Source organism: Vulpes vulpes, chromosome 12 (assembly GCF_048418805.1).
Source record: "Vulpes vulpes isolate BD-2025 chromosome 12, VulVul3, whole genome shotgun sequence".
In the NCBI taxonomy this organism is placed as follows: Eukaryota; Metazoa; Chordata; class Mammalia; order Carnivora; family Canidae; genus Vulpes; species Vulpes vulpes.
The window spans coordinates 149,236,283-149,248,358 of record NC_132791.1 but is presented as its reverse complement, the minus strand read 5'-3'; the positions used below and the strand labels follow the sequence as shown (position 1 = coordinate 149,248,358).

Sequence of the window (12,076 nt, the reverse complement as noted above, 5' to 3'; positions counted from 1 at the left end):
GAGGTAAGTTACTAATGATGCCACTTGAATCTCCAGTTCCTTCATATGTAACTGGGTTCATTCCTTCCTCATAGGTTTCTTGTAAAATTCTGCAAGATGACACTTGTGCCCAACATAAGAATCCTCAGTAGACGGGAAATCCTGCTTCTTTGCCAGTAGATCTAAAGTAAAACTGATTGCTCTTCTCCCAGTTGTTGATTTTATTTTTATTTTTTATTTATTTTTATTTTTTTTGATTTTATTTTTAATCTCTCCAGCCAACATACAGCCCCAACATCCAAGAATTGCCTGGTCTATACCAACTGAGCCAGCCAGGCACCCCCCCAATTGATTTTATTTTTATTTTTATTTTTTAAAAGATTTTTATTTGTTTATTCATGAGAGACACAGAGAGAGGCAGAGACACAGGCAGAGGGAGAAGCAGGCTCCATGCAGGGAGCCCCATATGGGACTCGATCCCGGGTCTCCAGGATCACGCCCTGGGCTGAAGGCAGGTGCTAAACCCCTGAGCCACCTAGGCTGCGCCCCCCCGCTCCCCTGCCCCCAGTTGATTTTTAGAGTGCCACCACAGGAGGCCATTTTCTGTTGAGTTGGGAATGAGTGGGCCAAAAAACAAGACGTTTAATCAGAGGTATTCCATTATCTTTCTACTCTAATGCATTTCATTGCTGTGTCTGGCTTACAGGCTTTTCTCCCCCCAATTTTTCTTTACTTTGTAATGGGCAGCCCAGGTGGCTCAGTGGTTTAGCTCGACCTTCAGCCCAGGGTGTGATCCTTGAGACCTAGGATTGAGACCTATGTCAGGCTCCCTGCATGGATCCTCTTTCTCCCTCTGCCTGTGTTGTGTCTCTGCCTCTCTCTGTCTCCTGAATAAATAAATAAAATCTTAAAAAAAAGTACTTTTTGCTCTTGTGAAATGATACAAGGTGTTGAGAAATTAGCACAGTCTCCTATACCTTTTACCCTTCCCCCAGTGATAACATCTTGCATAATTGAGTTAAATCACAAGGAAGGATTCTTCTCTAGATTTCTTTGGAGGAAGCATGATCCTATCACTACCTTGATTTCCATCTTTTAGTCTCCAGGATTGTGTTTTTGTTTCAAGCCACCTATTTGTCATACTTTGTTATAGCAGCCCCAGGAAACAATACAGTGCTCATGAACTCTGTTAGAATGGCCAAGCTTTGCATTCTTCTAGACTACTAATAACCTGTTTCTGTAAATGATAACAGGTCAAGCAACAATTCCGCTGTTACCAGTACACTTCTAGTGACCAGATTGACAAGCCTGTACTTTTCGTAATACCCTTCAACATGGATGCTTAAATTGACATAGTCTTGGAAAGTTAAAACCCCTTTTCTTGTGAGATTTACTTGGATAGTGTTGAAGCTGCTTTTGCCCACGGTGTGTGTGTGTGGGGGGGGGGTGTAAGAATTTCTAGCCCAAAAGTAGATGGTAATATCCTTCAGTCCCTACTACATCAACTTTATAAAATCTGATATATTTTTTAAAAGATTTTTATTTATTTATTCGTGAGAGACATACAGAGCGAGTCAGGAGGGAGCCCGATGTGGGACTCGATCCCTGGACCCCAGGATCACGACCTGAGCCAAAGGCAGACACTCCACTGCCGAGCCACCCAGGTGCCCCAAAATCTGATATATTCCTATTCATCTTGCCTTCATTCTTATATTCTCCCCTAATATCCTTCCATTAATATGAGTCATGTGAGTCTTTGGATATTTTTCTAAAATGTCCTCTTGTGAGTGTGTTTCTAATTTATGTGAGTGGAATTATGCTTTGGATCTTATCTATTACTATTTTTAATGTTTTTTTTTTATTATTATTTATTTATGATAGTCAGAGAGAGAGAGAGAGAGAGAGAGGCAGAGACACAGGCAGAGGGAGAAGCAGGCTCCATGCACCGGGAGCCCGACGTGGGACCCGATCCCGGGTCTCCAGGATCGCGCCCTGGGCCAAAGGCAGGCGCCAAACCGCTGCGCCACCCAGGGATCCCTTATCTATTACTATTAATACTTTAGAAAATCTATTATGTACATATAACTTGTTTCTAATGAATTTTATAGTATGCATTCCTATTTTATCACTTTGTCTAGTGGACACTCAAGCTGTTCCATCTATCCCCACCCCTACCCCAATCCCGGATATAAGGAATGTTACCCAGGAAGATCTTTATTCTTGCTCCCTTAGGAACCTTGGTAAGAGTACCTGTTGGATACTAATGTAAGTTTATCCTTAACTGACAGTTTAGAGTCCTAGTTTGTGAAAAGTGTTCACCCAGGGGAGAACAAGCCAAAGGTATTCATTTAGACCTTCTTATGGATGTATCAGTTTGTTGATCCATTTCCAAGTTGAAGAGCAATTTTTGACAACTGTTGTTATAAGCATTTCTGTATGTATGCTTTTTGTGTGTGAATGGAAGTTTTCGTTTCACTTAGATATGACTAATGGGATTGCTGGGATGTATGGTAAACGTATATGTACCAGACTATTTTCCAAAGTAGCTAAACCATTTTGCATTCCCACCAGCAAGGTATGATGTTTCTAGTTGCTCCATACTCTCATCAGCAGTGCGTGTGGCTTTACATTTTAAGCTTTTACATCTCATTCTCTAATCCACCCCAAGTCCATTTTCGTATAGGATTAGGTCAGGAGGGGATCCCTGGGTGGCTCAGTGGTTTGGCGCCTGCCTTTGGCCCAGGGCGTGATCCTGGAGTCCCGGGATCGAGTCCCACATTGGGCTCCCTGTATGGAGCCTGCTTCTCCCTCTGCCTGAGTCTGCCTCTCTCTCTCTCTCTCTCTCTCTCTATCATGAATAAATAAATAAAATCTTAAAAAAAAAAAGGATTATGTCAGGAATGCAGTTCTATTTATTCCCAAATAGTAGGCCAGTTTTCTTTGCTGTTCCATTGATTGTTTTTCTGAAATTTACAATGTCCACTTTTTTTCCAAGAAAGAAAGGAATAAAATATTTCAAAGTAGTAGTATGAGTGTTAAGGAGATTTCAGGCTACTACAAAAGTGATTGACTGAGTCCCTAGAATAGTGGCATAGCAACTGCAGAGGAGTCTTGAGCTCCAGTTTTGAAATTTTTTTGCCATTAGGCAAAACTTAGAAAACTTTATACTATGTATAGGAAATAACTGATCTCTTGTATGCTGTCTTGGGGGGAGGCCTGCCACTGCCACTGCCACATCCAAGTTGCCCACAGCCCAGCCCCAACCCATCTCCCCAGGCTTGGGCCATTTTGGTAAATCAGTTTTGGTGTGGGGTGAAGTATGTGGAAACTCAGTGATATGTTTATGACCTAGAGGCTATTGATTTAATTTAAAAAGGTCACACACACATATATGAAAAATCTATTTCTCATCCATTTTGTTTATTGGACTTGTGGAATAACAAAACATGACTTTAAATGCCATTGTATGCTTATGATTTGTGGAACTAATCTACATTAATTGGGCCTGTCTTTGTGGGAGTCAGCCAGTGTGTTGGAAGGCTGGTGAGGACAGGAAAGGGGGAGAGTGGTGGCATCTGAACTTCTGTGCAGGAGACACCCACCAGGGTGCTTTTCTTGGACACATCCTCTCCTTTCTCATCACTAAAATACTCTGAAATTAGCCCCCATTTTGTAAATGGGGAAATGAAAAACCATACATATGACTTGTGCAAGTTTATGGAAATGGCAAGGAGAATGATGAGAAATTTCAAGTGGTCATCAATATCAAACTGATGTTACTGGAATTTTAGCATATTGCCTTTTGGGTTTAGTTAATTAATTTTTTAAAAAAGATTTTCATTTATTTATTGATGAGAGACAGAGAGAGAGAGGCAGAGACACAGGCAGAGGGAGAAGCAGGCTCCATGCAGGGAGCCCAATGTAGGACTCGATCCCGGGACTCCAGGATCACGACCTTGTCTGAAGGCAGGTGCTAAACCGCTGAGCCACCCAGGGATCTCGGTTTAATTTATTTTTAATTGTGGTTACAATCACAGAACATTAAATTTGGCATTCTTAAGTGTACAGTTGAGTATTAAGTATATTCAGATTGTCATGCAACATCTTTAGAACTTCTATCTTGCAAAACCATAACTACACATTAATTCCCCCTCTTCCCCCAGCAATCACCTTTCTACTTTGTGTTTATGATTTTGACTACTTTAGATCTCTCCTGAGTGATCTCTTCCACGTTTGTCCTTTTGTGACTGGCTTATTTGACTTAGTCATCCTTGAAGTTCATCCACGTTGTAACATGTGACAGGATCTCCTTTTTAAAAGGCTGCATGACATTCCATTGCATGAATAGACTACATTTTCTTTATCCATCTGTCAGAGGATATTTGGGTTGTTTGTACCTCATGGCTGTTGTGAATAATGCCGTAATGAATCTGAGTGTGTAAATAGCACTTAAGATTCTGCTTTGAATTTTGGTAAATACCCAGAGGTGGAATTGGTGGATCATATGATAATTTTTAATTTTCTCAGGAGATTTTGATATTGTGTTACATAATGACTATACTATTTATGTTCCTAATTGCCTCCAGATTTTTAAAGAAATAAGAGCACTCTAGGGACTAAATCCCTACCCACGTGGTGTCCTTGTCTTCACAGTCAGCATATGAGGAGCGTTAGAAGGTATCAGTGAATCAGTAAATTCTTTGCAACAAACCTTGAATGGTTTCCAGCCATTGTCAGACACTTAATTTCTCCCTGAAAATCTGCAGTCTGGAAAGTCAAACGTTTGAGACTTAAAGAAGGGGATACCCATAGTAAGCCCTGAAGTATCCTTAGAAGTAGATGGGCAAAGATAGGAAGTAGGGCTTCCAGGTAGATAAGCCTAGAAAAACCCAGTGCTGAGAAGACTTGACTCCTGCTGAGACTTTCCATTGATGTCCTATGGCTCAAGCCTAGAGATCTCCTAAAAATCCACATTTTTGACTTTGTAGTTATTAGTTTTCCTCTGGGAGTATGTGGTAATCTTCCCCCAGATAGATAACATAATGCCAGGCTGTTAGAGATCTGGATGTCCTCTTACTGCAAGGGAAGATGGCAACTCAATACCAAGGGTTCAAACACCTTTATGCTGAGAGAGACCTTCTCTGACTGTAGAGTTTATAGTCTTACTGGGAAAGCCAGACATTAAAGAAGGAATTGGGAGTTCTATGAAAGGGGAAATACTGTGTTCTCTGGGAACCTGTAGAAAGGGGATTGAGGAGCCTTGGAAGGTTTATCAGAGGACATATAATATGAAAGGGGCGCCTGGGTGGCTCCATTGGCTAAGCGTCCAACTCTTGATCTCAGCCCTGCTCTTGATCTCAGGTTGTGAATTCAAATGCTGAATTGGGCTCCACATTAGGCATGGAGCCAGATATGGGAGAAGTCAAATACCAATATATCAGCCACACCAGTTTTGGAATCCACTAGAAGAGCTGTTTTGTTATCTTGGTAAATTTGCACAAGGTTGAGGAATGTGGTATTTTACTTCAGTCAATTTTTTGGGTCTGATCAGTGCAGATATCCCACTCCCCTCTGAAGAATTAATTCAAGCTGCTGAAAGTGCATTATTTGGTGTTTATTGCCTTAGAGGTCTACGTTGCACAGCACAGCCTCCAAGCCAGACAAGGATGACAAAGGTTCCTAAGCCTTAGGACAGTGACTGGGAAGCAGAATCAGAAGGTGGCAGTTTAGAGGCCTTGGGGTTCTGTGCTTGCATCTTGTGAAAGAGAAGGGGAAATTACCCAAAACATCACCGAAACATCACAGCTATTAGAACATTGATTTTTTTAAAAATGATTTGTATGCCTTGTACAATTTTAGAGCACAGTAAATTTTATTTTCTGCCTTCAAAAATGATATCTTTTCATTAAAGGGCCTTGTAACCATCATTTTAATTGCTGCATGATTCCTCAGATAAATATACCATAATTTGTTAAATCTTCTGCCTGTGGATGTCTTGGTTTTGTGTTTGTTGTCTACACAAACATAAAATTGGGTAATTTTAAGGTTAAGAATATTTCCTTTGTTTAGCCTTATAGGACTCCTGTCAGAGGACAGTCTAGCAGGACTGGAAAGAATGGATCAAAAAGCATGGTCATTTTATATTTTATGCCTTTTGCTAAATACTACCCATCTTGCTTTCAAAAATGGTGTTTGAAGTTTCGGCTGTCTCAGCTGAAAGGGCCAGCTTCTCACCTGGCTGCTGACAAAGAATGTAACTGAAAACACATTTCAGTAGGAGAAAAGGAGTGCCTTGGAACTTTCAAAGTTGTCTTCTAGTGAGATTACAAACCTGGTTGTGTTAGGTCACTGGGGGTTACGCTGATGCTCTGTACTTCTTTATCTGCTTGTAGCTTGTGCTTTTAAGATTACATCTTTAAGTGGATGTTCTCTCTTTCTACCCACTCAGTCTTTTATCTCTAAGTTTTCTGTTTTAACTTCTTGCATTGGTTTTAGGCTTTGTCTAAAACCAATTTATATTGAATATCCATCCTGTCTCCTTTGGAATTTTTAATATTTAATTAAAAATTTTGTTTCATTTCTTTTACCAAGATGTACCTTTTTCTTAGTCTTTTTTCATTTCTTTGTACCTTTTTATTTTTTCATTTTCTTTGTACTTTTTTCTTCTTTAGTGTTTCTTTTTTTTTTTTTTTTAAGATTTCATTTATTTATTCAGGAGAGACACAGCGAGAGAGAGGCAGAGACACAGGCAGAGGGAGAAGCAGGCTCCATGCAGGGAGCCTGACATGGGACTCGATCCTGGGACTCAGATCTCGTCCTGAGCCAAAGGCAGATGCTCATCTGCTGAGCCACCAGGCATCCCTAATTTCACTTTTTTATTTCCAGTTTGTATGCCTTTCTTACCCTTTCTTGATCTTGGGACCCCAGGACCACACCCTGGGCTGAAGGCAGATGCTCAACCACTGAGCCACCCAGGCATTTTCTCTTTTTTAATTCTTTTTTTTTTTTTTTTTTTTTTTTATTTATTTATGATAGTCACAGAGAGAGAGAGAGAGGCAGAGACACAGGCGGAGGGAGAAGCAGGCTCCATGCACCGGGAGCCCGATATGGGACTCGATCCCGGGTCTCCAGGATCGCGCCCCGGGCCAAAGGCAGGCGCCAAACCACTGCGCCACCCAGGGATCCCTCTTTTTTAATTCTTAATGCAGTAAAGTTACTCTTTACTTTTACCCTCAGTTTCTACTCCATTTTAGGGTTGTATTTGTGTCTCCTTGCTCTTTTGTTTCTTCTAGTTTGTGTTTAGAGCAGCGCGAGAGAAAATAATAGTTCTCTAAGGAAGAAGTATAGAGAGGACCTAGTGTGCTTTCAAGCAAACTTTGAGGCCACCATTGGCCTTAAACTCTCCCTAATAATCCTAACTTCTGTGCAGTGCTTCTCTCCAAAACCCTCACCTCTTGGACCCTCCCCCAACCCCAGTCCACAAATGGCCTCCAAGAGGGAGGAGTCTGCCCCCACCCCACCCCCAACTCAGAATTTCTTGGCTAAATAGCTGGAAGGCCCAGTACTAGGGCTTTGCAACACCTCTTGCCGACCTAATTTCCCAAAGATGGACAGCTGCTAGGCATATCCTTGGGCCCTAAAGGTGGAAAAGACTGAGTATGCTTTCTTGGGGAGAGGTGTGGATGAATCTGGGTGTCCACTTGTGTATTACAAGAAACCTCCGTACTCAAGAATGAGCAGAGAGCTGGAAGAGGAGTTTGATAGTGAGCCAGAGATAATTCTCCTGTCTCCATGTTCTGGTATGGAACTCAGGGGCCTGAGAATTCCAAACTGGAATGTGGCATTCGGTGGCCTCAGGAAGGTATATTTGTAGCAGTTTGCTAGGTTTTGTAAAAGCTTTTAAAAATACTTTTAAGGTTTTCATTATTTTAGAGAAAGCAGGGGGAAAGAGCAGAGGAGGAGGGGCAAACAGACTCTGCTGAGCACAGAGCCTGACTCAGGGCTGGAGCCAAAACCAAGAGCCTAGAGTTGCTTAACAGACTGAGCCACCCAGGAGCCACTAGGTTTTGTCATTTTTAGATGTTTAGATGGGGGCAACTGGGTGGCCCAGTCGATTAAGCATCTGCTTTCAGCTCAGGTTATGATTTAAGCATCCTGGGGTAGAGTCCCACAATGGGCTCCCTGTTCAGCAGGGAGTCTGCTGCCCCTCACCCCAACACCTGCATGCTTTCTCTCAAAGAAGTAAAAATATATATTTTTTTAAGATTTAATTTTTTATTCATAAGAGAGAGAGAGAGGCAGAGACTCAGGAAGAGGGAGAAGCAGGCTCCATGCAGGGAGCCCGATGTGGGACTTGATCCCAGAACTCCAGGATCACACCCTGGGCCAAAGGCAGAGGCTTAACCATAGAGCCACCCAGGTGTCCCAAGTAAAATATTTTTAAAAACATTTTTAAGAGGGACGCCTGAGTGGCTCAGAGGTTAAGTGTCTGCCTTTGGCTCAAGTTGTGATCCCAGGGTCCTGCATCCTGCATCGGGCTCCCTACTCTGTGTCTCTTATGAATAAATAAGTAAAATCTCTTTAAAAAAATTTTTTTTTAAAGATTTTTATTTATTTAACAGAGAGCACACCTATGAGTGGTGGGAGGGGCAGAGGGAGAGAGAGAAAAGCAGACTCCCTGTATTGCAGGGGAGCAGAGGGCTGGAGCAGGGAGCCCAACTTGGAGCTCAATCCCAGGACCCTGGGATCATGACCTGAACCAAAGGCAGATGCTTAACCAACTGAGCCTTGGAGGAGCCCTAATAAATAAAATCTTTAAAGAAGATAAATGTTCAGGTAGGATATATGGACCTCCATTTCTACTCTTGCTGTAGAGTTAGAGGTGAACCATTCTGATTTATTTCAGTCTGGGAGCTTTTGAAGGGTTGTGTTTAGGGGAATGTCCCGGTCAACTATGCTCAAAGACCTCGGTGGTGAATTTTTTTTTTTTTTTTTTTAAGATTTTACTAGAGAGTGCATGCTTGTACACTCAAGCAAGCAAAGGAACAGAGAGAAAGGGACAAGGACAAGCAGGCTCAGTGCTGAGCCCAGAGTCCAGCTTGGGGCTCGACCTCACAACTCCACAGCCTTCAGATCACAACTAAGCCAAACCAAGAGTTGGACGCTCAACCTACTGAGCCACCCAGGCACCCATGTGGTAAATGCTTTAAGAATGGGATTAAATGAGGGATGCCTGGGGGCATCTGCTTTTGGCTCAGGACATGATCCTGGAGTTGCTTCTGGGGTTGTGGGATAGAATCCCACATCTGGCTCCCCACGGGGAGCCTGCTTTTCCCTCTGCCCATGTCTCTGCCTCTCTGTGTCTTTCATGAATAAATAAATCTTTAAAAAAAAAAAAGAGTGGGATTAAATGAGAAGATATTAGGATAAAGAAGGAGGTAGTAAAAACAGGAAGAAGACACCATAAAAAAAAAAACAAATACAGAAAGATTATTTTTACCTTTGTAAGAGATAATATACACCAATACACACCTTGGACTTCTACACAGTGTTACATTACATGTCAATTATGCCTTGAAATTTTTTTCATGTGGAACTGTTAAAAAAATGTTCAACACAGAAACAGCAGAATGCATCAAGGTATTGCACTATGGAGCATTCTCATTTGCTGGAGTAGAGTCAACTGTGGGCTGGATTCTTCATACAGTCCTTACTTTTAAGGTTTCCACTGTGAAGGCAAAGGCCAGACTTCTCAGTGTAAGCTGATGGTTTCCAGATTCAGGAAAGTTTTTTGAGGAGCCAACAGATTTGTTACACCTGCCACCCCAAGGTTAAAGGAGTATTCTTATCCATGTGTCAGAGCCACAGATTTTATCAGCTTAAGTTCTTCAAAGGAAATACAAAACCCTAGCCCTTGACTGGTAAGCAGACTTCTTACCCCAGTGTTTCCAGTCTTTTTTTTTTTTTTTAAGATTTTATTTATTTATTCATGAGAGACACATAGAGAGAGAAGCAGAGACACAGGCAGAGGAAGAAGCAGGCTCCATGCAGGGAACCTGATGCGGAACTCGTTCCCGGGACTCCAGGATCAGGCCCTGGGCCAAAGGCAGGTGCTAAACTGAGCCACCCAGAGATCCCTCCAGTCTTAAGATAACTGCATGACTTTTCCTTCCCTGTTTCTCTTATTCATTTTGGTTTTACACAGAATTGATTTTTTTAATCATCAGAGCTAAGATGTAGCAAAAAAAATGACTATCACTTGAAGCTTATCTCCATCTGCTGTTTGCCACTTTAGTCATGATGACACCCCAATTCTAGTAGAAATTTTTATTTTTAAAGATTTATTTATTCATGAGATGCAGGGAGCCTGATCTGGGACCTGATCCCAGAATTCCAGGATCTTCCCCCCCTGGGCCAAAGGCAGGGGCTCAACTGCTGAGCCACTCAGGCATCCCTCTAGCAAAAAGTTTAAGGATTCACCCTCCCTCCTAATAAGCACAGGAGGGAATTGCTGATATACTGAACGGTTAGGACAATAGCAGTAGATCACCGTGTTTAAACTTTTGAGATAATAGTATAATTCAGAAGTGGAAACCCTTGTGAAATTTTTTTTTTTTAGTTTCGTACCAAGATGATTAATCCTTCATAGTTATTGCATATTGTAAGGTTTAAAGAGAATAAGCAAGAGAACTCCATAATAAATTGAAACATGAAAGACTGTACTGTAACTTATATAGGCACAAATTGAAGTTTTAAGCAAGTCTAGATGACCAACACCACCCCCCCAGCCCCCCCCCCCCCCCCAGTATTCATCAGAACTACTTTAAGTAGACCAACATCTAAGTAAGCAGCATTTCTGGGGCCCCTGGCTGGCTCAGTCAGGATAGCAGGTGACTCTTGATCTCAGGGTCCCATGTTTGAGCCCCACATTGGGTGTAGGGATTACTAAGTAAGCAACACTTTTTTTTTTTTTTTTTTTTTTTTTTTTAGCGTGCTGTAGAATCTTTAATTAAGTATAAAGACTTCCAATCACGTCACCCAGGGACCATTTTACCCACTGCTCTGTTTGGCTGCCAGTCTCTTGTCTCTTTCCTCAGCAATGGTGAGGCGGATACCCTTTCCACGGGGAAGAGAAATCCATGGTTTGTTGCCTTTGCCAATAACAAAAATGTTGGAGAGTCGGGTGGCAAAGCTGTTGCCATTGGCATCTTTCATGTGAACTACATCAAAAGAACCAGGGTGTCTCTCTCGGTTGGTGATCACACCAATTCTTCCCAGGTTGGCACCTCCAGTCACCATACACAGATTACCAGTATCAAACTTGATGAAATCCGTAATCTTTCCAGTCTCCAAATCAATCTGAATGGTGTCATTCACCTTGATGAGGGGATCAGGATAGCGGATGGTGCGAGCATCATGAGTCACCAGATGAGGGATTCCTTTTGTTCCCACAAAGATCTTTCTCACTTTGCACAACTTATACTTGGCCTCCTCAGGTGTAATCCGATGAACAGCAAAGCGACCCTTGGTGTCATAGATTAGACGGAAATTCTCCCCAGTCTTGTCAATGCTGATGACATCCATAAAACCAGCAGGGTAGGTGATATCAGTTCGGACCTTGCCATCAATCTTAATAAAACGCTGCATACAGATCTTCTTCACTTCATCCCCTGTTAGGGCATACTTAAGTCTGTTCCTTAGGAAAATGATGAGAGGAAGACATTCTCTCAGCTTATGGGGGCCAGTAGATGGGCGAGGGGCAAACACTCCGGTCAGTTTATCCAGCATCCAGTGCTTTGGAGCTGCTACACGCTTCAGATGCTTCTTGGGACCACGAGCCATGGCTGCGATAGGCACGAAAAGAGAGTAAGCAACACTTTTATCTACTCCAGAGCTTTTAGAATAAATCTGTTATATTTTGAACATTCGTGGGTACTATAAAGACAGTGTGTATCACTTCTCTGAAATTTCTTGCCCGCCTTCATGATTTTAGTCTTTTTTTTTTCCAGTGGGTGAATGATTTCCTTAAAAGTCTGAATCAGATTCTGAGAACAGTTCATATGGTAAAAGCTGGCCTGTCCCATCCCCACTTAATAAT

The 12,076-nt window shown here is 42.1% G+C and overlaps 1 protein-coding gene across 1 annotated transcript; it reads right to left on the bottom strand.

Annotated features, from left to right (window-relative positions):
- Positions 1 to 10,970: 10,970 nt before the first annotated feature.
- LOC112926042 (small ribosomal subunit protein eS4, X isoform) lies at positions 10,971 to 11,845 on the bottom strand. The gene has a single exon (XM_026006913.2). It carries the CDS (start codon positions 11,818 to 11,820, stop codon positions 11,029 to 11,031), a length of 792 nt encoding a protein of 263 aa, XP_025862698.2. The 5' UTR covers positions 11,821 to 11,845; the 3' UTR covers positions 10,971 to 11,028.
- Positions 11,846 to 12,076: the final 231 nt, after the last annotated feature.